Source organism: Psittacula echo (assembly GCF_963264785.1).
Source record: "Psittacula echo genome assembly, chromosome: 5".
Taxonomy (NCBI): domain Eukaryota; kingdom Metazoa; phylum Chordata; class Aves; order Psittaciformes; family Psittacidae; genus Psittacula; species Psittacula echo.
The window spans coordinates 88,174,005-88,200,626 of NC_137739.1; the positions used below are offsets into that span (position 1 = coordinate 88,174,005).

Here is a 26,622-nt window from a genome sequence, read left to right on the forward strand (position 1 = left end):
CTGAAAGGGGGGGGGGGGGGCGGCGGCATCCTCGTCCCTGCGGGACACGGGGGGACCATGAAGGACCGGTTGGAGCAGCTCAAGGCGGTGAGAGCCGCGCTACGGAGCGGGACGGGCATGGGGATGGGGACGGGGGGGGCGGGATGGAGCCCCCGTCCCGTTGGGTGCTATGGGGATGGGGGCACCCTGAGATCCACGTCCATGGTGGATGGGGGCATCAGAGGGATGGAGGTCACCAAGCCCCCATCCCGTGGGGTGTTGGGGGTTATGGGGATGGGGGGACCCTGATACCCCCCCCAAGCTGGATGGGGGCACCACGGGGACGGAGCATCCTGAGACCCCCCCCATGCTCGATGGGGACACTGTGGGGATGGGGGGGACGAGAGATCCAGCCCCACATCAATGGGGCTGTTGGGTGGAAGGGACTTTGGGGTTACCCCCTTGTGACCCCATAGAGGGTGGAAGAGGGTGCATTGGGGGGCCACCAACCCCCCATATAAACACTGCTCCCCGCATGCTATGGGGTGCAATGGGGACACCCCCACCCCATTGTGTGGGGCTGGAGCAGGGGGGATCCATCCTATGGGGTGGCAGGGAATGGATGTGGGGTGCCCAGCGCCCCATCCTGCACCCCACACCTCACCCTCCTCCCGCCACCACCACCACTTCCTCCTCCCATTGCCCGCCCTATTGCGGGGCCCTTTTCACCCCATATAAAGCCTCTCCCCCCTATATACGGGGGTCCCCGCAGGCAGCGGTGTGGGGCAGCAGCCGGGGCAGGGAGGCTTGGCAGGGATTTAGCCGGGATTATGGAGCCAGCGGATAAAGCCTTGGGAAGGGAGGCAGGGATTAGGGTTATTTTTACTCCATCGGGAGCAGGGGGGGGCTTGGGGGTCCCCACATGGGGCTTGTGCCCCACTGCAGGGATGGGCACCCAAAGGTGCTGGGGGGCAGAGGGGATGTGGAAGGGATGGGGTTGGTGCCCTAAGGCATGGGGCAGATACAGGAGCGCATGGGGGGGACCAGGCGCGACACCAGTGTGATGGGTGACAGCACCTTTGGGTCCCCACTGAGCCCCAGCACTGCAGGGGTGGAGAACCCTGCCCCATGTCGCAGACCCATCCCCATCCTTGTCCCCATCCCACCCCCATCCCTGTCCGCATCCTCCAGCCCAGCCCAGCAATCCCTTAATTCCCAGCTGTGTGCAGCCAGATGTGACAGGAACACGATGTCCCCCTTGTATGTAGATGTCCCCCCCCTTGGGCCACCATGTCCCTATGGAGTTGTTGTCACCACGTCCCTATGGGTTTGTTGTCATCATGTCCCTATGGGGTGACTGTCACCATATCCCTATAGGGTTGTTGTCACCATGTCCCCATGGGGTGACTGTCACCATATCCCTATGGGGTTGCTGTCACCATGTCTCTATGGGGTGACTGTCACCATATCCCTATGGGGTTGCTGTCACCATGTCCCCATGGGGTGACTGTCACCATATCCCTATGGGGTTGCTGTCACCATGTCTCTATGGGGTGACTGTCACCATATCCCTATGGGGTTGTTGTCACCATGTCACTATGGGGTGACTGTCACCATATCCCTATGGGGTTGTTGTCACCATGTCCCCATGGGGTGCCTGTCACCCTCTGAGCTCTGCCCCATTGCCCCCCATAGAAGCAGGATGCAGACGATGACGCGGAGGAGCTGGAGATCGCAGTGGACAACACAGCGTTCATGGACGAGTTCTTCTCGGAGGTGAGCGGGACCCAGGGACACAGGGATGGGGACAAGGGACATGGGGCTGTGCCCTCACCCCCTGCTCGTCCCCTCGGCTTTAGATCGAGGAGACCCGGCAGAACATTGACAGGATCTCGGAGAACGTGGAGGAGGCCAAGAAGCTCTACAGCATCATCCTGTCAGCACCCATCCCCGAGCAGAGTCAGTGCGGCGCCCATAGGTGTCCTGCATCCCCATCCCATGTGGTACCCATGGGTGGCCTGCATCCCTATCCCATATGGTACCCATGGGTGTCCTGCATCCCCATCCCATGTGGTACCCATGGGTGTCCTGCATCCCTATCCCATGTGGTACCCATGGGTGTCCTGCATCCCCATCCCATGTGGTACCCATGGATGTCCTGCATCCCTATCCCATATGGTACCCATGGGTGTCCTGCATCCCTATCCCATGTGGTACCCATAGGTGTCCTGCATCCCCATCCCATGTGGTACCCATGGGTGTCCTGCATCCCTATCCCATGTGGTACCCATAGGTGTCCTGCATCCCCATCCCATGTGGTACCCATGGATGTCCTGCATCCCTATCCCATATGGTACCCATGGGTGTCCTGTATCCCCATCCCATGTGGTACCCATAGGTGTCCTGCATCCCCATCCCATGTGGTACCCATGGATGTCCTGCATCCCTATCCCATATGGTACCCATGGGTGTCCTGCATCCCTATCCCATGTGGTACCCATAGGTGTCCTGCATCCCCATCCCATGTGGTACCCATGGGTGTCCTGCATCCCCATCCCATGTGGTACCCATGGGTGTCCTGCATCCCCATCCCATGTGGTACCCATGGATGTCCTGCATCCCTATCCCATATGGTACCCATGGGTGTCCTGCATCCCTATCCCATGTGGTACCCATAGGTGTCCTGCATCCCCATCCCATGTGGTACCCATAGGTGTCCTGCATCCCCATCCCATGTGGTACCCATGGGTGTCCTGCATCCCCATCCCATCTGGTGGCTCTGTGTGTTCCCAACAGTGTCATACATCCCTATCCCATTCCCATTCCCATTGTGGTTCCTCCTACAGAGACCAAAGATGACCTGGAGCAATTGACAGCAGAGATCAAGAAAATGGCCAACAGTGTCCGCAACAAACTCAAGAGTGAGTGACCGTGTCCCCATCGCTGTCCACATCCTGTCCCCATCGCTGTCCCCATGTCCCTATCCTGTCCCCATCACTGTCCCCATGTCCCCATCCTGTCCCCGTTGCTGTCCCCGTTGCTGTCCCCATTGCTGTCCCCATCCTGTCCCCGTTGCTGTCCCCATCCTGTCCCCATGTCCCCATCGCTGTCCCCCATGTCCCTATGGCGAGGTGGGGGTACCCCATGGCTGTGGGGCTGGTCCCTGAGGGGCTGGGTCCTGCCCCCCAGGTATGGAGCGCAGCATCGAGCAGGATGAGGTGCGCTCCTCCGCTGACCTCCGCATACGCAAGTCCCAGGTGAGCTTCGGTCCCCATCTGGCACCACGGCGCCGGTTCCCAATGGGATGGGGATGCGGATGTGGCACCTCCCGGTGTCCCCGGGGTCCCATCCCTGTCCTCTATCCCCCACACACCGTGCCGGGGTGCTCCCAACCTTCCTGTCCCTTCTGTCCCCAATGGATGCATCCCCCATGTCCCCAACACTGCCCTGGGGATGGGACCTGCCATGACCGGGGCATCCCCGTCCCTGTCCTTGTCCCTGTCCCCAGGGAACACAGCCCACGGGGATGCACCATGCCCAGGCTGTCCCATGTCCCTGTTCCCATCTCCGGGGTCCTGTCCCTCAGGGACCAGGGAGTTGCCGTGCTCAGGGTGTCCCCATGTCCCTGTCCCCATCCCCAGCACTCGGTGCTGTCCCTATGGACACACCATACCCAGGCATCCCCGTGTCCCCATTCCCAGCACTCGGTGCTGTCCCGCAAGTTCGTGGATGTGATGACCAAGTACAATGAGGCGCAGGTGGATTTCCGGGAGCGCAGCAAGGGCCGGATCCAGCGGCAGCTCGAGATCAGTGCGTGCCCCCCCATAGACCCTATAGAACCCTTAGGCCCTGTAGATCCCATAGACCCTATAGATCCTATAGACCCTATAGATCCCATAGGCTGTATAGATCCCATAGACCCTGTAGATCCCATAGACCCTATAGATCCTATAGATCTCACAGGCCCTATAGATTCCATTGGCCCTATAGACCCTATAGATCCCATAGACCCTATAGACCCCATAGACCCTATAGATCCTATAGACCCTATAGATCCCATAGGCTGTATAGATCCCATAGACCCTGTAGATCCCATAGACCCTATAGATCCCATAGACCCTGTAGATCCCATAGACTTCATAGACCCTATAGATCCCATAGACCCTATAGACCCCATAGACCCTATAGATCCCATAGACCCTATAGACCCTACAGACCCTATACATCCCATAGACCCTATAGACCCCATGGACCCCATAGACCCCCGGGGCAGGGGGTGGAGCCAACACCCCTATAGACCCCACCCCTTCGTGAAGTGGGCGGAGCCAATCCATCAGGCCACGCCCCCTGCGCCAAGTGGGCGGAGCCATTCCGCCCCGAGCCCATTGCCGGCGCGGGCGGAGCCTGTCCCTGCAGCACCGCCCATTCATGGAGTGGGCGGGGCCAAAGCCAAGACTCCGCCCCCTTTCCCGCGGTGGGCGGGGCTTACACCCCCCCCCCCCCCCGTGCCGCAGCCGGTAAGAACACGACGGACGAGGAGCTGGAGGAGATGCTGGAGAGCGGGAACCCGTCCATCTTCACCGCGGGGGTGAGCCCCGCACCGGGAACCGGGGGTGGTGGGACCGGGGGTGGGGGGGTGCCCCCCATCACTGACCCCCTCCGGTCCCGTCCCCCCCCCCCCTCCAGATCATGGACTCGCAGATGTCGAAGCAGGCGCTGAGCGAGATCGAGGGGCGGCACAAGGACATCGTGCGCCTGGAGAGCAGCATCAAGGAGCTGCACGATATGTTCGTGGACATCGCCATGCTGGTGGAGAACCAGGTGCGGGAGGCCGGGATCCCGGCGGGAGACGGGCGAGGGGATGTACGGGATCCACAGGGAGCTGGGCATGGATCTGTGCACAGGGATGCGTGGGATCAGCAGGGATCTGCTCATGGAATGGCATTGGATCAGCAGGGATCTGAGCATGGAATTGCATGGGATAATCAGGGATCTGAGCATGGAATTGCATGGGATAATCAGGGATCTGCTCATGGAATGGCATTGGATCAGCAGGGATCTGCTCATGGAATTGCATGGGATAATCAGGGATCTGAGCATGGAATGGCATTGGATCAGCAGGGATCTGAGCATGGAATTGCATGGGATAATCAGGGATCTGTGCATGGAATTGCATGGGATAATCAGGGATCTGCTCATGGAATGGCATTGGATCAGCAGGGATCTGCTCATGGAATTGCATGGGATAGTCAGGGATCTGAGCATGGGATGTACAGGATCAGCAGGGATCTGTGCACAGGGATGTGTGGGATCAGCAGGGAGCTGGGCATGGGGATGAGCAGGGATTGGTCCATGGGATGCACAGGGATCTGTGCACGGGATGCGCAGGGCACCTCTCACCACAGCAACGGGGCTCACCCCCATAGGCCCCCTGCTGGCCCCCCCCCCCCCCCCCCGCAATGGAGGCGCCCGGGGCTCAGCGCTGCCCCCAGGCAGGTTCCATTGCCGGGGCCCGGCGGGGGGGGGCGATGCCGGTGCTGACCCCGCGGCTCCCCCCCCCCCCCCAGGGCTCCATGATTGACCGCATCGAGAGCAACATGGACCAGTCCGTGGGCTTTGTGGAGCGCGCCGTGGCCGACACCAAGAAGGCCGTGAAGTACCAGAGCGAGGCCAGGAGGGTGAGCACGGCCCCACAGCGAGCATCCCTCACCCCATAGAGAGCATCCCTTACCCCACAGCGAGCATCCCTCACCCCATAGCGAGCATCCCTCACCCCATAGAGAGCATCCCTCACCCCATAGCGAGCATCCCTCACCCCATAGAGAGCATCCCTCACCCCATAGCGAGCATCCCTCACCCCATAGCGAGCATCCCTCACCCCATAGAGAGCATCCCTCACCCCATAGAGAGCATCCCTCACCCCATAGAGCATCCCTCACCCCATAGAGCATCCCTCACCCCATAGAGAGCATCCCTCACCCCACAGCGAGCATCCATCACCCCATAGCCCCCATGTCTCCAGTGTCCACCAATGGCCTCTCCATAGTCCCCAGTGTCCCCAATGCACCCCAGTGTTCCTCATTGTCCCCATGTCCCCCCATATCCCAAACCCATCCCAGTGCCCTCCTATGGCCCCAGCCCCATCTCCCCCTGTCCCAGCATCTCCCTGCATCCCAGTGACCCCGAGCCCCCCATGTCCCCAAACCACCCCAACACCTCCCCCCCCCCCAGTGACCCCCAACTGGCCCCAGCCTCCCCTTACAGCTCCATGGGGTTGGCAGCTCTGTCCCTGTGTGCCCACAGCAGCCCCTGAGCCCCACATGTGTGGGGCAGGGCTGAGCAGCCCCAGTCCCCTTGGCTTTGGCTCTGGGGGGGGGTTCGCTGTGGGGCTGGACAGGAGATGGCCCCCATGGGGCTAGGGTGTGGGACTGGGGGGGGGGAGGAGAGCCCCATGTGGGGGGCATGGGGACAACGGGATGGTGCCAGCACCATGTGTCTGTGGGGCTCAGGGCTCTATGGGGCTCTATGGGTCTCAGGGCTCTATGGGTCTCAGTTCTATGGGGCTCAGGGCTCTATAGGGCACTATGGAGCTCAGGGTCTCTGGGGCTCTATGGGGCTCAGGGCTCTATGTGGCTCCGTGGGGCTCAGGCCCTGTGGGGCTCTATGGAGCTCAGTTCTACAGGGGTCAGGGTCTATGGGGCTCAGGGCTCTATGGGGCTCAGTTCTATGGGGCTCTAGTCTATAGGGCTCAGGGCTCTATGGGGCTCTATGGAGCTCAGTTCTATGGGGCTCACGTCTATGGGGCTCTATGGGGCTCAGGGCCTGGATTTGCCCCATGCTTGCCCCCCAGGCCCCTGCAGCCCCTCGTCCCCTTCCCCCCTGCCATGGGGCCCCCTCCCCATCCCCTCCCCATTCCCAACATCCCAGCTCCAAGCCGCGCTCCCTCCTGGCCCTGCTCCCCCTGCAGCTGCTCCCACCCCGCTGCCGGCCCCTCCATGGAGCGATCCCATCGCTGCAATTCCCCTTCCAGCCCATTCCCTGCCCCTCGTATCCTCGTATTCCCATGGGAAGGGGATGGCGCCCAACTCCTTACATCCCCTTTGCTGCTCCGTCCACTTCTGGTCCCCATCACCACGGGCACGGAGCAGGCAACGGCTGGACCCCGTGCGCATCCCATGGGATGAGGGATGGGAATGCAGGGATTGGAGGTACCGGAGGCTCTGGCTTTGCTGTCCATCATCCCTATGGAGCTGGGAACATTGTCCCTTCCGGGCCCTGATATCCGTGCTGGGGCCACTGGGACAGGAGGACCTGGTGGTACCCAATTCCCATTGCACAAGGCGATGCCGGGGGGAAGCCACCGGGATGAGGGTTTGGGACCGGATGCGAGCCCCGAATCCCTTCCAGAGCAGAATCCCTCATGGATTTGATGGGACATTCCCCATCCCAGGCAGATCGGACACAGGGGCTTGGAGCAAGCTGCTCTAGAGGAAGGGGTTGGGGTTGGAGCTTGGAGCTCCCTTTATCCCAGCCCATTCCATGATGGATGGGGATGGATCCTGAGCATCCCCCTGGTCCCCTTCTCCTCCTGCAGAAGAAGATCCTGATCATGCTCTGCTGCATCATCCTCGCCGTTATCCTGGCCGCCAGCATCGGGAGCATCTTCGCCTGAGCCCATCCCGCTGCCCTCAGGTGATGGAGCACACATCGGGAGCGGGATAATGGGGGATCCCTGCGGGAGCTGATCCGGGTGGGATCTGGCCTCGGTGGGGGCGATCCGGGTGGGAATTCACCCCTTTGGATCCACCATAAAGCACCCGCACGGAGCGGGTGAGCCCCACGTTACGGAGGGACGGCGGCAGAGCTCCGGTGCTCCTCCTCTTCCTCCCCATTCCAGGTGGCCTTTCCCGCTCCTGGCTGATCCCACTGTGGCTCCAGCCGGACCTGCCGAGCCCCTGCCCCCAGCGCCACGAGGACATCCCGGAGGAACGGAGACCCCTGCATCCCGGCTCCCTCCCATCCCTGCGGGAAGGCTCCCAGGTCCCCCCCTTTGCTCTCCATGGTCCCCTGGGCACCGGGCTCCTCCCTGGGCTGGCATCAAGGCTCCTGCCTTGCTCAGAGCAGGGGGAGCGGCTCCCCCCTTGGCCTGCAGCCGTATCCATGGGGATTCTCCATCCCGGAGGCTCCTTGGATGTGCGCCTGGAGCCTGCTCCTCAATAAAGCCATCCCCCGAGCTCTGCCCTGGGTGCTCTGCTGGGACCCCCCCTGCGCTCCTGCTCCAAGCCTGCGGAGGAGGCGGCTCCTTCAGGAGAGAGCTCAGAGCCTGAAGGGGCTCCAGGAAACCTGGAGAGGGCCTTTGGGATGGACGGATGGGAGCAGAAGGATCCCAATGGGAGAAGGCTGAGAAGCAAGGAATTCATCCCTGCGGCTGCCCCATCCCAGCAGCCAGAGCAGAAGGTGTCGGCGCTGGCCCTGGGTGAGCTTTCACCCCCGCTCCATCCCACGCCACGGCGCTCCCATCCCTCTGGACCACCGCATCCCTCGGGAAGCTTTAATCCCCTTCCCCTCCTCACACCCTGTGCTTGAGGAAGAACTTGCCCCAGTAGCGGCCGTGCAGGCGCAGGTCGTAGGGGCTCAGGTACCTCCTCATGCCCAGCATGTTGGCGCTCACCACGCGCTCGAAGGTCCACGCGTTCTGGTTCTGGAGCTTCCTCTCCTCCTCTTCCCGCCGCATCCGCTCCAGGCCGGCTCTGCTGATGGGAACGGCCGGGAACGGCAGCTTCCTGGCTGCCTGCAGCAGGAACGGTTCCACCTCTCGGAACTCGCAGCGCCCGCCCAGCTCCAGCAGCAGGCGCCCGCTCTTCACCGCCGTCACGTAGTGGTCGATGGGGCCTTTGCCGCCTCCCATGCGGTGCCCCAGGCTCTTCCTCGTCACCGGCTTGGAGGGAGGGGGCAGGCGCCAGATGGCAAACATGGATTTGGGATCCATGGCGCGGCCGATGGTCAAGCGCAGCATCTCCAGGTGGCCCCAGCGCAGGTACCCACCGCCCAGAGCCTGCGGGGACAGGGGCAGGCGATGGGCACCGCGCTCCTGCTGGTATCCCAGTATCTATCCCAGTATGGTAGAGATTGGAAGGGACCTCCAAAGATCATCCAGTCCAATCCCCCTGCCGGAGCAGGAACACCTGGATAAGGTCACACAGGAATGTGTCCAGGCGGGTTTTGAATGTCTCCAGAGAAGGAGACTCCACAACCCCCCTGGGCAGCCTGTTCCAGTGTTCCGTCACCCTCACTGAGAAGAAGTTTCTTCTCAAGTTTAAGTGGAACCTCTTGTGTTCCAGTTTGTACCCATTACCCCTTGTCTTATCATTGTTTGCCATTGAGAAGAGCCTGGCTCCATCCTCATGACACTCCCCCTTTATATATTTATATACACTAATAAGGTCACCCCTCAGTCTCCTCTCCTCCAAACTATAGAGACCCAGCTCCCTCAGCCTTTCCTCATAAGGGAGATGCTCCACTCCCTTCATCATCTCAGTTGCCCTGGTCCCAAGCAGGAGGATGCTCAAGGCTTGAGCATCTCCCAAGGATGCTGGCGCTGCCCATAGGGAAGGCAGCGAGAGGATAAGGGGACGGGATCCCCATGGCGCTCACCAGGATCCCGTACTGGCCCTGGATGAAGTCAGTGGCCACCCGGGATGGGCCACGGATGTCCCGGAGCCGCCGCGGCTCCCGGCGGACCTTGGGCACCGCCGGCACCTTCTCCATGAACTTCAGCTTCGGCCTCTCCGGGATCACGATACCTGGGGGGGGCACACGTGGATATGAGGGCAACCAGCACCACACAGACCCCATCTTAGCCCCATGGGGGGGGGGGCCCATAGAGCACCATTATACCACCATAGGGGGGGGTCTACCCCATAGAGCCCCATTATACCCTCATTGGAGGGGGTCTACCCCATAGACCCCCATTATACCCCCATAGGGGGGTTTGTCCCCCATAGACACCCATTATACCCCATGGGGGGTATTCCCTCCATAGACCCCCATTAAACCCCTATGGGAGGTGGCTCTCCCTCCACAGACCCCCATTATAACCCCATAGGGGGCATTCTCCCCCCATAGACCCCCATTATACCCCCACGTGGGGGGTCTACCCCACAGACCCCCATTATAACCCCATGGGGGGTTGCACCCCATAAACCTCCATTATACCCCCATAGGGGGGTTCTTTCCCCATTATACCCTCATTGGGGGGGTTCTACCCCCACAGACCCCCCCTTATACCCCCATGGCAGGGTTCTCTCCCTGCAGACCCCCAATACAGCCCCATTGGTGAGTTCTCCCCCCATAGACCCCCATTATACCCTCATTGGGGGGTTCTCCCCCCATAGTCCCCCATTATACCCCCATTGGGGGGTTCTCCCACCATAGTCCCCCATTATACCCTCATTGGGGGGTTCTCCCCCCATAGTCCCCCATTATACCCTCATTGGGGGGTTCTCCCCCCATAGTCCCCCATTATACCCTCATTGGGGGGGTTCTCCCCCCATAGACCCCCATTATACCCTCATTGGGGGGTTCTCCCCCCATAGACCCCCATTATACCCTCATTGGGGGGTTCTCCCCCCATAGTCCCCCATTATACCCCCATTGGGGGGTTCTCCCACCATAGTCCCCCATTATACCCTCATTGGGGGGTTCTCCCACCATAGTCCCCCATTATACCCTCATTGGGGGGGGTTCTCCCCCTATAGACCCCCATTATACCCCCATTGGGGGGTTCTCCCACCATAGTCCCCCATTATACCCTCATTGGGGGGCTTCTCCCCCCATAGACCCCCATTATACCCTCATTGGGGGGTTCTCCCCCTATAGACCCCCATTATACCCTCATTGGGGGGTTCTCCCCCCATAGACCCCCATTATACCCTCATTGGGGGGGTTCTCCCCCCATAGACCCCCATTATACCCTCATTGGGGGGTTCTCCCCCCATAGACCCCCATTATACCCTCATTGGGGGGGTTCTCCCCCCATAGACCCCCATTATACCCTCATTGGGGGGTTCTCCCCCCATAGACCCCCATTATACCCTCATTGGGGGGTTCTCCCCCCATAGACCCCCATTATACCCTCATTGGGGGGGTTCTCCCCCCATAGTCCCCCATTTTACCCCCATGGCGGGGTTCCCCCCCATTCCCCCCCTCACCGCTGTAGTCCGGGGGCATCACCAGCTTCTTGAGGCCCGCTCGGGGCACGGTGACACCGACGGGACCTGGAGACAGAGCGGAGCTGAAGCACCGGGAACGGCGATCCCAGCACCCCCGACCCGGGCACCCAAGGCCCCATTGTGCCCCATAGAGCCCCATTGTGCCCCATAGAGCCCCATTGTGCCCCATAGCGCTGCCCGGACCCCCTCTCAAACCTGCCCGGGTCAGGAGCGGCGCCCGGAGCCGCCATCGCAACATGGCCGCCACCACTGAAAGTGCCCCTGAGGGCGTCGCCATGTTGTGCGTCCCTAAAAGCAGCACTTCCGGTTTCTGGTCCGTCCCACCCCCGGAAACACGGAGCGAAACTTTAGTTCCGGGCGGCATTCCCGCTCCTCGCGGCATTCCATGAGGTCGCTCCCGCTCCCACAACCCCCCTACGGGCTCGGGGTCCGCTTGAGCCCCCCGTTGTCCCTCCCCATGGTGTCACACGCACACAAACAAACACGCACAGGGCTGTGCTGCAAACGATGCTTTATTGCCCCCGCGGCGGGTCCCTCGGTGGGCTCAGTAGGTGCTGAACACAGCCTGGATGTGCTCCCCGTCCTGCGGCTTGTAGAGACCGACCCCTGCGGTGCAGGGATGGGGTGAGCTGTGGGGCATGGTCCCCATCCCGCATCCCTGCCACAGAGCCACGGAAAGGTCCCCCCCATGTCCCCCATCCCCTCATAGGACCTTTCCAACCCAAAGCATTCCATGGATCTATGGTCCATTTCGTGGATCCATATGGATTCCATGCATCCTCTTGCCCTGATGCTGAACCAGCCCCAGGGATCGCATCCCATGGGACCGCCTCCTCGCCCACCTTCCTGCAGGGCATCGCTGCCGCTGAGGAACCTCCAGTACGTGCGGTCCTCGGCATTCCCGGCCAGCCCATGGATGGACACCACCATGATCCCCCAGGACGTCTGCTCCGTCTGGAAGCTTCCACAGAGGCAAATATGGGCTCCACGTTCCATATGGGAACCTGCCCCTAAACCCCTCGATCTCTCACCTGTGGAGTCTATAGGGCTCGCCTATAGTTATAGGTCACCTATAGAGTCTATAGGTCTCATCTATAGAGTTATAGGGCTCACGTATCGAATCTACAGCTCTCCCCTATAGATTTACAGGTCTCACCTATAGAGTTATAGGCCTGACCTATAGAATCTATAGGTCTCACGTATAGAGCTATAGGTCACCTCTAAAGTTATAGCTCACCTCTAGAGTCTATAGGTCTCACTTACAGAGTCTATAATTCTACTTATAAAGTTATAGGTCACCTATAGAGTTATAGGTCTCACCTATAGAATCTACAGCTCTCCCCTATAGAGTTACAGGTCTCACCTATAGAGTTATAGGCCTGACCTATAGGATCTATAGGTCTCATCTATAGGGTTATAGATCACCTCTAGAGTCTATAGGTCTCACTTATAGAGTCTATAATTCTCACCTACAGAGTTATAGGTTACTTATAGAATCTATAGACCTCACCTATAGAATCTATAGGTCTCACCTATAGGGTTATAGGTCACCTATAAAGTTATAGGTCACCTCTAGAGTCTATAGGTCTCACTTATAGAGTCTATAATTCTCACCTATAGAGTTATAGGTCACCTATAGAATCCATAGGCCTCACCTATAGAATCCATAGGCCTCACCTATAGAATCCATAGGCCTCACCTATAGACCTCGGGGTTCTCCTCGGCCGCTACCTCCAGCACCTTGAGCAGCGTGGCCCCGGCCGGGACCTGCACGGCGGTGCTGTAGCTGAAGTGCTTCCCCTGGAGCCGGTTGATGATGGAGAACTGCACCGTGATGAGCTCCGCTGCCAGGGAGAGGGGCACGGAGCAGCGGCAGGGATCCGGAGCGGGAGCATCCCTGCCCCGGGGAGCAGCCGTGGCTGTGGCTGCAGCCAGCGCTGCCCGCAGGCGCCGGGAGGCGCCGGTGCCGGAGGAGCAATCCAAGCTGGCCGCTTCCAGGTACGTCCTGCCCAGCAGCGCGGGCAGGAGCTGGGCCATGGCTGTGGGCACCTGGAAGCGATGCTCGGACACCACGGAGAAGGCTTGGGAGCAATCCCATTGCCGAGGGGAGTAAAAGTCCCGCGCGGATTCCAGCGCCTGCGGAGCACAGCAGCAAGGATGGGGCCCCGGCCATGGGGGGAGCTGGCTGAGGTCCGTTCCAAGCCATCCCCTTGTACCTGCATGGCCAGCCCCATGCTGTAGATGTTGCCGATGAGGCCGCCGCTCTGCTCCTGCTCATCCAGGAAGCCGTTGGTGACCACGGACAGAGCCTCTTGGAGCAGGTCCTGCACATCCTGGAGGTCCGTGCGCCCATGGGTGCACACCAGCGCCAGCACCGCCATGGCCCGGGTGTCTGGGGCATCCCCCGTCACCATTGGGATCAATGGGGCTGGGAGAGGGGGTGCAATGGGGCTGGAGGGGGGCACTCACCCACGGAGAGGGGGCTGGAGGGGCTCAGCAGCTCCCTGGCCAGCTCCACCGAGGCCTCTTGGTAGCCACCAACCCCGGTCAGGCACAGGCTGAGGGCGTCCAGGCCAACGCTGTAAAGGGTGGTCCTGGGGACACCTTCAGCCTCTGCAGAGTGGATGTGGGGAGAGGATGGGGGTGATGGGGAGGTGATGGGGGGATGACAGGGGATGATGGGGGACGATGGGGAGGTGATGGGGAGGTGATGAGGAGATGATGGGGGATGATGGGGAGGTGATGGGAGGTGATGAGGAGATGATGGGGGATGATGGGGAGGTGATGGGGAGGTAATGGAGAGGTGATGAGGAGATGATGGGGGATGATGGGGAGGTGATGGGAGGTGATGAGGAGGTGATGGGGGATGATGGGGGATGATGGGGAGGTGATGGGAGGTGATGAGGAGATGATGGGGGATGATGGGGAGGTGATGGGAGGTGATGAGGAGGTGATGGGGGATGATGGGGGATGATGGGGAGGTGATGGGAGGTGATGGGGATGATGGGGAGGTGATGGGAGGTGATGGGGGATGATGGGGAGGTGATGGGGAGATGATGGGGATGATGGGGAGGTGATGGGGAGATGATGGGGGGATGATGGGGAATGATGGCGGATGATGGGGATGATGGGGAGGTGATGCGGATGTGATGGGGGATGATGGGGAAGTGATGGGGGATGATGAGGAATGATGGCAGATGAGGGGGATGATGGGGCGGTGATGGGGATGTGATGGGGGGTGATGGAGGGTGATCAGGGATGATGGGGGGATGATGGGAGGAGAGGATGGGGACACAAAGAGGAGATAATGGGGGGGACGATGAGGAGATAACGGGGGGTGATGGAGAGGTGACAAGAAGATGATGATGGGGATACAATGGGGAGGCCCTGGGGATGCAGGCAGGAGACATCCCCGGTACCCCCATCCCACCATACCCATGTTGGCCAGCTCCTCGTCCGTCGCCTGCTGCAGGATGCGGAGCAGGTCAACGCTCAGCCCCAGGGCTTGGACCTGCTGCGGGTCCTGGCAGGAGGAGAGGAGGGCGAGCACGAGCAGAGCCACCTCCCCCGAGGCCATGTCTATGGGAACAATGGGATCTGAGCGGTGCCACCGGGTACCACCAGGCTCTATGGGATGTGAGCAGCATCCCCTGCCCCGTTCCTACCTTTCGGGGCCCTCTTCACAGCCTCCTCCTTCAGCTGCTGGAGCAGCAGCTTCTGCACTTGCCTGCTGGGGGCCCCGGCCAGGTTCAGAGCCAGGAGGACGCTGGGGTTCGGGCTCGCATCCTCCAGCACGGAGCCCTCCAGGCGCTGCAGCATCTCCGACACCAGCGCCTGCGGGGCCGCTGCGGGGAGAGGGGCTGGAGGTCACCAGGACCCCACAACGGGGTCCCTGGGCCCCCACGGCTCCCCTGTGCCGCACTCACCGCAGCCCTGCGCCGATGGGGAGCCCACCAGGGCCAGCAGGACCCCGATGGACAAAGGCACGCGGAGCATCCTGCTGGCTCACAGCAGTGGAGCCCTGCAGGCTCGTGGCTGCCCAAGCGTCCTGGGTTGCTTATAACAGGTCCTGGTGCCCTTTCCTGGTCACCTTCCCATAGGCACCGTGTCACCGCCAGGCACCGCTGGCTTATCTGTGTCCCCAGGGCTGGGGCATGGCTGCGGGGACAGGGATTTTCCATTGGAGGTCATTGGAAAGGAGCAGTGGAATCATGGAATGGGTTGGGATGAAGGGAGCTTAAAGCCCATCCAGTTCCAGCCCCAACCCTTTCCACTGGAGCAGCTTGCTCCAAGCCCCTGTGTCCAACCTGGCCTTGAGCACTGCCAGGGATGGGGCAGCCACAGCTTCTCTGGGCACCCTGTGCCAGCGCCTCAGCACCCTCACAGGGAAGAGCTTCTGCCTAAGAGCTCATCTCAGTCTCCCCTCTGGCAGGTTCAAGCCATTCCCCTTGGCCTGTCCCTACAGGCCCTTGTCCCAAGCCCCTCTCCAGGTTTCCTGCAGCCCCTTTAGGCACTGGAGCTGCTCTCAGGTCTCCCCTTCAGGAGCCTTCTCTTGTCCAGGCTGCCCCAGCCCAGCTCTCTCAGCCTGGCTCCAGAGCAGAGCTGCTCCAGCCCTCGCAGCATCTCCATGGCCTCCCCTGGGCTCTCTCAAGCAGGGACCATCCCTGTTCCGATGGCCCCAGCTCCAGGAGGTGCCACGGTGCTGAGCAGGCTCACATGGGCCTGGTTCTGCTCTGGGCCCTTCCTCCTGAACCTGCTCATGATTATTTCAGAGGCAGGACCAGAAATAACCGGGAGTGAGTGAATAATCCATGAGCCTGGGCAGGGCAGGGGGAAAACAAGGCAGGAACCATCGAACACAACCCAAACCCAAAGGGCTGGCTCCAACAGCCCTTCCCTGCCCCTGCTCTGGGGCTTTGTCCCCAAGCAATGGGATAAATCCCATCTTCAGGCACCACCAATGCACCAGGGAGCTCCCACCCCTCTAGAAAGCAGCACCAGGGGCTCTTTCCTCCCCTCTATTCCCAAGCTTTTAGGATGCTACAGGAATAACGCGCTTCATCAGCGTGCTGCCCGGGATGCTCATCAGCACCCTTACTCCTTAAGCATCCCCACCCCTGCAGGGTGCTCAAGGATGGAGCTCACCAACAAGCTCTTTAGAGGCAAAACCCCCTCTTTTCTGGCTAAAAATAGGTCAGGAATCTCCATTTCCAACCCTGAAATGAGTGATTGTTGAGGGGCTGCATCGCTGGTGATGCTCAGGAGGTGATGCTCAACCATTGCTGCAGCCCCAAGGGGCCACGTGCCACCAGTGTCCCTGCATCACCCAAAGGAGCAGCCCTGGTGGAGCTGCTGCCATCAGCACCATTGCCATTGGCTTTCCAGCTGCTCCAGCAGCCCTGGAATGATTTAGGCTGGAAGAGGGTGGAAGAGTCCCTTAGGAGCAGAGGCGGTACCCAGGGACCTTCATCTCACCCTCAGCCATGGGACCAGATGGGCACAGAAGACCCCTCAAGCCCCACAGTGGTTTTGGGGAGGGAATCGAAGCTTCTGTGTTGAGGTAACCCCAAAAGAGGAGCCACAAACCCGGAGAGAGCCTTTATTCCAAAGAGGAAGTGAAGCCGAGGGGTCGGAGCCGAGGGAGATGCTCTGGCTCCCAGCACACGTCGGGAGCTCTCCATGAGCACCAAGGAGGTCCTGAACCCCAACAGGGTATTTATAGGCAGAACCACACCATGAAGCCCCCAAACATCCCCTGGGGAAGCAGCCAGCAAGCAAAGAGCCCCCTGAGGCCTGAAGCAGTGGGGAGGGAAGGGGAATTGGGGGTGCTTGCTGGCTTCGGGAGCAGGGAGCAGCACATCCCAGCCTGCAGCGCGGCAGGAGGAGGATGCTGAGGGCATGGGGATGGAGACAGGACCCTCACCGATGTCCTCATGGACCAGCACCGGGTTAGACCTCAGGAGCAGCGAGCTGCAAAGGAAGCCAAGAGATGCTGCTTAGAGAAGGGGACAGGGCTTGGGTGAGCCACCAGCCCATGGGGACTATGGCTCCCTGTGCCCATCAGTGACTGGAGTGGCGAGGTGAAGGTGTTGGGGTGCTCCCTGGGGATGGGGGAACATGCAAGGGTTGGATGCTGCTCCGGAGAGCCAGCAGCAGAGCTGGGGCTGGGCTAAATGGGGTTTGCTCTGCTTCAAACTGGGGCTTGCTCTGCCCCTACATTGGGTTTGCTCTGCCCCTACATTGGGTCTGCTCTGCCCCCACATTGGGTCTGCTCTGCCCCCACATTGGGTCTGCTCTGCCCCTACATTGGGTCTGCTCTGCCCCTACATTGGGTCTGCTCTGCCCCTACATTGGGTCTGCTCTGCCCCCACATTGGGTCTGCTCTGCCCCTACATTGGGTCTGCTCTGCCCCCACATTGGGTCTGCTCTGCCCCCACATTGGGTCTGCTCTGCCCCCACATTGGGTCTGCTCTGCCCCCACATTGGGTCTGCTCTGCCCCCACATTGGGTCTGCTCTGCCCCCACATTGGGTCTGCTCTGCCCCCACATTGGGTCTGCTCTGCCCCTACATTGGGTTTTACCCTGCTATATGGGGCTCCCTCTGCTCCCTGGGGCTGGAGCTCACCTCGGTGTAGCTGGGTGGCTGCGGCATCTCAGCCGATGGGGCTGCCAGGTCTACTCGCGTAGTGCTGGGCACGATAAGCATGGACTGGGAAGGGAGAGAAACAAGGGGGTAAACCAGCGCTATGGGTCCAGGCAGGGCTCAGCCCCCTTGCCCTGCACTCCCTGCCCTACCTCATTGGAGCTGAGGCGAGTGGCCCTGCACCAGAAGTTCGCGGTGGCCACAGCGATGCAGAACTCGAGGATGGTGAAGATGAGCAGCACGATGGAGATCCCGTTCCCTGCGAGCTCCAGCGTGGGGGGAAACCCCCATCAGCTGCCCCCCAAGGAGGAGGAATCCCCACGGAACCGATCCCACCCCATAGATTGGGGCTCCCTTCCCTATCTCCCCCCCATCCCGTGGCCCTGCGGGTACCAAGGAGCCCTCCGCGCCGCTGCTTTTATGGCTTTAGGGACTGGAACGGGGACTTCCAGCGTGAGTCATCGCCCGCAAATAGGGCAGGAACGCGGCGCGGCGCCGGCAGCCGGCTCCGGGCAGGGCCACGGCTCCCCCTGCTCCCAACCGGCCCCATAGAGCAGCGTGGAACAGCGCCCTCCCGCCCGGAACGGCTCGGGAAGGGTCCAAAGGGATGGAGAAGGGAGAAGGGAACGGTCTCAAGAGGAAGAGAAGCCTGGAAAAGCCCCCCCCCCCCCCCCCCATATCCCAGGAACGGGTCGGGAAGGATCCAGGAGGATAGAGAAGGGGAAAAGGGGATGCTCCCCAAAGGCAGAGGGGCTTGGAAAAGCTCCGTGTTTCCCAGGAAGGGGCCAGGAACATCCAGGAGGGATAGGGAAGGGGGAAGGAGATGTTCCCAAAAGGAAGAGGAGCCTGGAAAAGCTTCCCCCATGTCCCAGGAAAGGCTCAGGAAGCATTCAAAGGGATGCAGAGGGGGGAAAGGGATGTTTCCAAAAGGAAAAGGAGCCTGGAAAAGCCTCTCATGTCCCAGGAACAGCTCAGGAAGGGATGGAGAAGGGGGAAAGGGATGTTCCCAAAAGGCAGAGGAGCCTGGAAAAGTCCCCTGTTTCCCAGGAAAGGCTCAGGAAGCGTTCAAAGGGATGCAGAAGGGGCAAAGGGATGCTCCCAAAAGGCTTTCAGGCAGGTCCGGGCTAGAAGGAAAGGGGGGCCCAGGCTGTGCCCCCCACCTACCAGGACCAAGTAACCGTAGTAGTTGAAGCCGGAGTGATAGAGCCCGTTGAGGTTGAGGTCCACGATGAAGGCCACGATGCCCAGGAGGGCGAAGATGGCGCTGATGATGTTCATGGTCTGGCTGCCCTTCACCTGCGGGCACAGCGGGGCGATGGGGACAGCACAGGGACATGGGGCAGCCCCAGACCCCATAGGGACACCCATCGCTGGGGGTCTATGTCCAGGGTAACAGCACGGAGGGGGGGGGGGGGTCCTTTCCTTCCTTCCCATTGCCAGGAATACTCCTGCAAAAGGCATTTCCCTGATGGGTTTGGGGCTGCTCCCCCCATCCTGCACCCACTTTGGGGTCCCCAGCATCACTCACCGCACACTCTGTGGGGCTCTTCTCTGCCCCGATGGAGAGACACCCCGAGATGATGAACTGCCAAAGGGAGAGCGGGGGGACAATGAAACACGGCCATGGTCACCCCAAATCCCCCCCCCCGAACCCCAAGTATCCCCCCCAGGATCAGCGACCTGCCCATGGGGTCACCCGTAGGGCTCCTGAGGGCACTGCGAGCTCATTACATGCCGTTAGCCATGGAGCTTTAAAGCCTTATCCCTGGGAGGACCGGGATCGTGGTGGGCATCATTCCCAATGGGAATCCCTGCCGGTGGGCGTCATTCCCGGTGGGAAACCCTCCCCATCCCCACACTACGCACGGACACGCCGCCCAGGAAGGGGATCTCTCCGATGACGAAGACAGAGGTGTAGACATTGGTGAGCGTCGTCAGGACGATCCCGAAGCCGATGTGCATGAAGCCGGTCATGATTTGGATGGTCTATGGGATAGCACCGGGATAGAGCGGGAGCAATCCGTACAAAACCCCCCCCCCCTTTATCCTGGGATGGGGGTCCCCTTGTCCCCAAGCGGGAGCATTGCAAAGGGGATGGGGGAGGGGAGGGGGGTAGAAACCCTTGGGAATGGGGCAGGAAAAGGATTTCCCGGGAATTGCCCCCCAAAGCCCCCCCGAACTCACCCCCATGACTCGGTTCTTGCCCTTGGGCAGGGTCTCGGCCGTGTACATCACTGCGCGGCTGCCCAGCCGCAGGCTCCCCATGCCCTGCATGGAAGCAGGGGGGGGGGGCAAAGGGACCCCCCCTCCCCGGTCCCGGAGCAGCCCCGGTCCCCACCGGGGGCGTGTCCCCCCCCCGACCAGCCACGCCCCCCAAGGCCGGGCGCTCATTGGTTGAACGCGGGCGACGTCACAAGCTGCTGCATCCCCCGGGCACCGCCCAGCCCCATCGCGGACCCCGCGGTCCGGCCGCGCATCACGGGGTGAGAGGGGGATACGGAGCGTATAGGAACGTATAGGAGCACATAGAAACATAGAGGAGCATATAGGAACGTATAGGAGCACATAGAAACATAGAGGAGCATATAGGAACGTATAGGAGCACATAGAAACATAGAGGAGCATATAGGAACGTATAGGAGCACATAGAAACATAGAGGAGCATATAGGAACGTATAGGAGCACATAGAAACATAGAGGAGCATATAGGAACGTATAGGAGCACATAGAAACATAGAGGAGCATATAGGAACGTATAGGAGCACATAGAAACATAGAGGAGCATATAGGAACGTATAGGAGCACATAGAAACATAGAGGAGCATATAGGAACGTATAGGACCGTAATGGGGGTGATGGAAGAAGCAGCCCCTCCAAACCACCCCAAACCCGTGGGTGCAGCCCCCCCCCACTCTATGGGGTAGGTGGGAGATGCTCAGTGGTACCCACTCCCTAGGGGAAGATGCTCAGAGCCCATCCCACAGCACACACATAGGAAAGGACGCTTGACAAAAGCCACCCCCCAAAGTGTTTTGTGTGTGCGTCCCGTCCCCCCCCGAAAAGCTCCTGGCTGAGCTACAGCCCCATTTACAGCCCCCCCCCAGGCCAAGGTTGTGGTTACAGGAGCTCAGACAGGAGGGAATAAAGAGAAACTGAAGAAAGCAAAAAGCTCTTTGCAGCCAGTTCCTGGAAGAAAGATCCATCAAGGCCATTAGGCACAAAGCATCTCCTCCCTGAGAGCTGGGGCTGTGGAGAGCATCACGGAGGGGGGGGCTGGATCCCCACACCCCCCATGGTGGCTTCACACCCTGGCCAATGGTGTCCAGCCAAGAGCTCCATGGAGAGGGTTGAACACCCCATGTCAGTAAATGAAAGCCCCACGGATGAAGTTGAGAGGCACAAGGGAGCACCCCCCACACCATCCCCCTGCATCTGGCCTGGGGACCTCCTACCCAAGGCATCTTGGGGTGTGGGAGAGCACCAAGACCCCTTGAGCCCATCTCCCCATAGCAACCTAAGGCACTGCAGCCCCAGAGCTGAGGTGCCAACAAGCTCCTCCATGGGACAATAACCCCCCCCCATTGTCTTCAACCCCCCCCCCCAGCACCCATGGGTACCTCACCAAAGGATGGAGCTGAAGGATGCTTCTGTTCTACCACGCGTTTATTCCTACACCGAGGATGCTCACACCACGGCAGGCTCCCCATGAGCAGGGGGGGTCCCAGGGGTGCCCACGGCTGCAGTGGGGGCCAGGACCATAGCACTGGGCTCCCCCGGAGCTGCCTCGGGGCCCCCCACCCTGTTCTCACCCCAGTGCCGCCGCATGGAGCAATAGCACCCGGTCATGGCCACGGCAGCGAGGACGGAGCTCATGGCCACCATGGCCAACGTGGTGCCAGGGACGGGGAGAGCCAGGCCTGTGGGGACAGCAGTGGGGTGAGGGCGGCAGCAGTGGGGTGAGGGCGGCAGCAGTGGGGTGAGGGCGGCAGCAGTGGGGTGAGGGCGGCAGCAGTGGGGTGAGGGCGGCAGCAGGGTACCCCCCCAGCTCCATGGGGGGGCTCACACTCACCCGAGTCCCTGTTCTTGCCCCGCACTATGGGTACCAAGGGGCTGTGAGACGATGGCTCTGGTGCCATAGGGAATGCTGTGGGGAGCAAGGATGAGCTGGGACGAGCTGGGAGCAGCCCCAAGAGGCCGAGGTGGATGGTGGCTTCCCCCAGGAGTGCTGCAAGGAGAAGAGCATCGGGTCCAGGTATTCCCATAGGATGCATGGGTCCCACCGTGGGATCCGAGATCCGTCTCACCTCGGCTGTTGGCGAAGCGCCGGAGCCGGCCCCTGCAGCCGGATGGGGAACCACAGCAGGAACAGTCGGCTCCATGCAGGGAATGCCAGGACCGGGATACGGGATCATAGGAACAGGCTCTGCCCATGGTGCTGCCAGCGCCCTCAGCCACAGCCCGCAGGCGACAGCGGAGATGGATCTGCAGGGACAAGCACCTTGAGCTGCCCCATAGCTCCCCAGCAAGCATCCCAAACCCCATAGCACAGACCTGGCTGCTGGAGGCGGTCGGGAAGAGGAAGGTGTCCAGCTGGAAGCGCAGGGAGCGGTGCCCACGCTGGGGGAGGAAACGGGAACGGCCGAGCTGCCCATCCAGCAGGCACCTGTGGGGATGGGGATCACGGAATCAATAGGGTTGGGAAAGAGCTTGAAGAGCACCAAGTCCAGCCCCAAGGCCACCACTGATGGCCTCATCTATAGGGCTTGGGAACACCCCCAGGGCCGGTGCCTGCAGCCCTGCCCTGGGCAGCCTGTTCCAATGCCTGAGCACCCTCTGGGGAAGGAATTGTTCCTCAGCTCCATCTAAACCTGCCCTGGTGCCGCTTGAGGCCGGTTCCTCTTGTCCCATCCCTTGTTCCTTGGGAGCAGAGCCCAGCCCCTCCTGGCTCCATCCTCCCGTCAGGAACCCCCTAAGGGCTGAGCTGGGCTCTGCCACCGTCCCCTCGGTCACTCACCCATTGTCAATGACCTTGTACCTCGGCCCCGCACTCGGGGTGGCCTCGCACTCATCCACAAAGACCCTCACGGGCAGGATGGGGCCGGCGCTCACCGATGCCTCCACGTTCATCAGCTCCCCCAGGGAATAGATGGGCTGCAGCAGGCGGGAGGCCCAGGTCCCTGCGTGGTGATGGGTGCCCTGAGCATCCCCCCGCAAGGCGCTGGCCAAGCAGAGGGGTCCTGTGCCCCTCATGCACATAAAGGGGCTGGGGGGGTCCCCACTCACTGTCATAGGCATCCAAGGCGAAGCGCAAGCGTCTCCGATGGGCGACGGTGGAGCCGAAGGGGACCCACGTGGGCCAGATGGCTCCGGATGAGACACTGCCTGTCCTGTGCCAGAGAGCATCCCAAGGTGGGTGACGGGCCCTGGGGACACCCCCCCGTGTCCCATCTGCCCCCTTACCTGGGGTAGTAACAGTCCACAGGCAAGGAGAAGGGCCTGGCGCGAGCCACGGGCCCCATGGCCATGGGGCTGTAGTGGAGGACGTTGCTGTAGTGGATGGTGTCTGGGAGGAGCTGCGGGAAGGGGGGGGGGTCACAATGGGGGTCCCCTCGCTGTCCCCAGCATCCCATGGGAAGAGCCAGGTCTCTCTTTAACCCTCACACAAGGGATGTCCCTAAGGATGCTGGCATCATCCCCATAGCAACGGTTGGAGCTGGGTGATCTTAAGGTCCAACCCAACCCATCCCATGGTTCCATGGCAGGAGCAGCCCTGGAGGCCACCCACCCCATGGGTGCAGTGACAACGGCGGCACAAGCATCATGGAGGACCCCGTCCCATCCACCCACAAGAGCTTCCGCAGTCACCAGATGCTGTTCCCCCTCCTTTGGGACGTGGTCCCCCCCTTCCATCCAGCACCCAACGCATCCCTCACGGCACCTCCACCATTGGCACCGGTCCCCGGCTCCTCACCTCCAGCGTGGTCCCGCAGCCCATGAGGGGATGCTCCAGCCGGAACCCATCCCCATCAGCAGCCGTCACCCCACAGCCAGACCCCAGGGTCAGCTCCCCATGGAGCACACGGGGCCCCAGGAGAGCGGCCGGGACCATCACAGAGATCCAGGCATGGCCACATGTGATGGACACTGCGATAGAGGGAGGAGAAACAGGGCTGAGCATGGGGGAACCCACATAAACCTCAGATCAGCCCCATGTTGGCTTTTATGGCCCTGGGGAGGGCAGGGAAAGGTGGTCCCAGGGGCTGAGCTGCTTCGTGCTGGTGCCCCGTGGCACTGATGTGGTTGTGCTGCTCCTCAAGCATCCCAATGGGGACCCTGGGGGATGCAGGAGCCAGCCCAGGGCTTCCCTCTCTCCAGATCCAGCTCTGGGGCAGCAGCACAAGAGGGACGTGGAGCTGCTGGAGCGAGGCCAGAGGAGGCCATGGAGCTGCTGCGAGGGCTGGATCAGCTCTGCTCTGGAGCCAGGCTGAGAGAGCTGGGCTGGGGCAGCCTGGACAAGAGAAGGCTCCTGAAGGGGAGACCTGAGAGCAGCTCCAGTGCCTAAAGGGGCTACAGGAAACCTGGAGAGGGGCTTGGGACAAGGGCCTGTAGGGACAGGCCAAGGGGAATGGCTTGAACCTGCCCGAGGGGAGACTGAGATGAGCTCTTAGGCAGAAGCTCTTCCCTGTGATGGTGCTGAGGCGCTGGCCCAGGGTGCCCAGAGAAGCTGTGGCTGCCCCATCCCTGGCAGTGTTCAAGGCCAGGTTGGACACAGGGGCTTGGAGCAAGCTGCTCCAGTGGAAGGGATTGGGGCTGGAACTGGATGGGCTTTAAGCTCCCTTCATCCCAAACCAGGCTGGGATGCTCAGCCCCAAGGAGCTTGAGGAGGAGACCCCGGTCCTCATCCACCAGCAGCAGACAGCACCTGCACCCCCCGGCAACCAACCATACCCAGAGCCTCCTGTGCCCAAGCTGCAGCCACAAGGAAGAGCAGGAGCCAGCATCTCCCAAGAGCCTTCATCGTGAGGGGGAGAAGGAGGAAGAAGAGGAGCAGCCTCCATTGATGGCTTTTACACCTGAGCCAAGGGGAGCGGCTGCAGCTCTGCCAATGGGAGGGCGGGTGGTGGCTGCAGCCCTCACCCAGCCCATTGCACCCACCTGGGGCCATCCCCTCTTCTTCCTTTCCTTCTCCTCCTTCTCCTTTTCCTCCTTTTCTTCCTTTTCTTCCTTTTCCTCCTTTTCCTCCTTTTCCTCCTTTTCTTCCTTTTCCTCCTTTTCTTCATCTTCTCCTCCTCTTCCTCTTCTTCTTCCTCCTCTTCCCAGGAGCAAACCAAGGGCCCTTCTCCCTCTCCCTGTCCTTGCTCCTTCCCCTGCTCCTTGTCCCTGCCCCTGCCTTGGGGCTGATGGAGAAGGTTGGGGTCAATCCCTGCCCTCATCACCCCAACACCGGCTGGTCCCACTGGCACGGTGATGAGCGCATCCTTGTGCCACCCTCCTATGGGTCACTTTGGTACCGACCACAAGGACTGGTCCCCAGCCTGGAGATCCCGGAGGCTTTATATCCATGGGTAAAGGTGGGGAGCACCAGCATCCCAAGAGCAGGTCTGGGTCCTGTGTCTTGGAAGGATGCTGGAGCCCTGGAGGGGTTTGGGAGAGGGCAAGGAGGATGCTTGAGGAGGCTTCAGGATGGAGAAGGTGGATGGAGAACATGGAAGAGGGCCTGGTCCTCAGGTGATGTGGAGCAGCAAATGGTGATGGGCTGAGCTGGGCTCTGCATCCCACAGGGAGGGCAAAGGGGGAGATTGGAGCTGAAACGGGGGGGGACCCACAATGTGCTGAGGGGAACCCCCCCAACAAGGGGAGCCGGGGCTAAGGGTGAGCACCCGAGTGCCCAGGTTGATGCTGCCCTGGGTCCTCTGCTCCCAAAGCATCCAGGTCCTCCTGGGTATCCTGGATACCCTCCTGGTACCCATCCCCATCCAGCTGCCCGGGCTGCCGGGATCCCCTTGGATTTAGGGCAGTGGCCACCTCTTCATCCCCTTCTCCTTCCCTTTTCCCAACAGTTCCCCCTTGGGGATGTTTCCCTCTGTGGGTTTTCGGGACACAGAGCAGGGATAACGCACCTGGGATCGCATGGTTTGCAGTGGGGATCCAAGGGTTGGCATCATCACTGGCCAGGAATTGCTCTGCTTCCCAGGGAAGAGGCGTTCTCCTGGAACCAGCCCTGGGAGAACCATGCGGAAGCAAAGCACAGCGCTGACTTTTGGGATTCCTATGGGGATATAAAGCTCTTCCCAGGAAGCAGGGACCTCCCGTGAGCAGCACTGCTCCATCGCAGGCTGTTTTCTTTGGAAAAAGCAGGATTTGGGGCTTGGAAAAGGCTTCCAGCAGGCTCATAAACTTGGGCTGTGCTGGTGAGAAGGGATGCATGCAGCCAGGCTTTCCCATTGCATCCTATGGGATGAAGCCATTGGATGTGGGAGACCCTTTTGTGTTCGCCCCCATGGGGTAGACCTGTTGTCCGGCCCTGTGCGAGCAGCAGATAGAGATTAGCAAGAAAGAAGATCCAGCAAAGAACAGAATTCCAGCTGTCAGGAAAGCAAAACGCCACCTACATGAATAAGATGAATAATGAAATCCAAGGAATGTGTCGGATTGATCAATAAAGGCAGGAATTCCTCCATACTAAGGGCTGGAATGCTGCACCAGACGGCTTTGCCCGTTCCCTGCATCCGCTCAGCTTAAAGCTTCCCAAGGAAATCCGCACATCCT

General features: G+C 60.9%; 4 protein-coding genes across 6 annotated transcripts; 1 reads left to right on the forward strand and 3 right to left on the reverse strand.

Moving 5' to 3' along the window:
* Positions 1–57: 57 nt before the first annotated feature.
* On the forward strand, positions 58–7,938 carry STX3 (syntaxin 3; the record flags this gene model as incomplete). Its single annotated transcript, XM_080619635.1, has 11 exons — positions 58–87; positions 1,675–1,755; positions 1,839–1,938; positions 2,826–2,900; positions 3,169–3,236; positions 3,681–3,789; positions 4,494–4,567; positions 4,666–4,800; positions 5,547–5,657; positions 7,574–7,671; positions 7,877–7,938. The coding sequence occupies 10 exons, from the start codon at positions 58–60 to the stop codon at positions 7,649–7,651; spliced, it is 861 nt and encodes a 286-aa protein (XP_080475761.1). The 3' UTR covers positions 7,652–7,671; positions 7,877–7,938.
* Positions 7,939–8,530: 592 nt separating this feature from the next.
* Positions 8,531–11,475, reverse strand: MRPL16 (mitochondrial ribosomal protein L16). 3 transcript variants are annotated; one of them, XM_080619084.1, is made up of 4 exons: positions 11,406–11,459; positions 11,190–11,255; positions 9,634–9,782; positions 8,531–9,034 (listed from the first exon to the last, which is right to left on the reverse strand). In XM_080619084.1, the coding sequence occupies exons 1-4, from the start codon at positions 11,446–11,448 to the stop codon at positions 8,549–8,551; spliced, it is 744 nt and encodes a 247-aa protein (XP_080475210.1). In that variant the 5' UTR covers positions 11,449–11,459; the 3' UTR covers positions 8,531–8,548. The 3 variants fall into 3 exon arrangements, with proteins under 3 accessions (XP_080475210.1, XP_080475211.1, XP_080475209.1); XM_080619085.1 differs by lacking the exon at positions 11,190–11,255 and having other exon boundaries at positions 11,406–11,475; XM_080619083.1 differs by lacking the exon at positions 11,406–11,459 and having other exon boundaries at positions 11,190–11,394.
* Positions 11,476–11,754: 279 nt separating this feature from the next.
* CBLIF (cobalamin binding intrinsic factor) lies at positions 11,755–15,206 on the reverse strand (the record flags this gene model as incomplete). Its single annotated transcript, XM_080618344.1, has 8 exons — positions 11,755–11,816; positions 12,053–12,171; positions 12,910–13,346; positions 13,427–13,602; positions 13,680–13,823; positions 14,646–14,789; positions 14,876–15,055; positions 15,137–15,206. 8 exons carry the CDS (start codon positions 15,204–15,206, stop codon positions 11,755–11,757), a joined length of 1,332 nt encoding a protein of 443 aa, XP_080474470.1.
* A 1,953-nt stretch (positions 15,207–17,159) lies between these two features.
* LOC308222247 (membrane-spanning 4-domains subfamily A member 12-like) lies at positions 17,160–20,127 on the reverse strand (the record flags this gene model as incomplete). Its single annotated transcript, XM_080620021.1, has 7 exons — positions 17,160–17,180; positions 17,836–17,919; positions 18,006–18,119; positions 19,018–19,149; positions 19,382–19,438; positions 19,720–19,839; positions 20,038–20,127. The coding sequence occupies 7 exons, from the start codon at positions 20,125–20,127 to the stop codon at positions 17,160–17,162; spliced, it is 618 nt and encodes a 205-aa protein (XP_080476147.1).
* Positions 20,128–26,622: the final 6,495 nt, after the last annotated feature.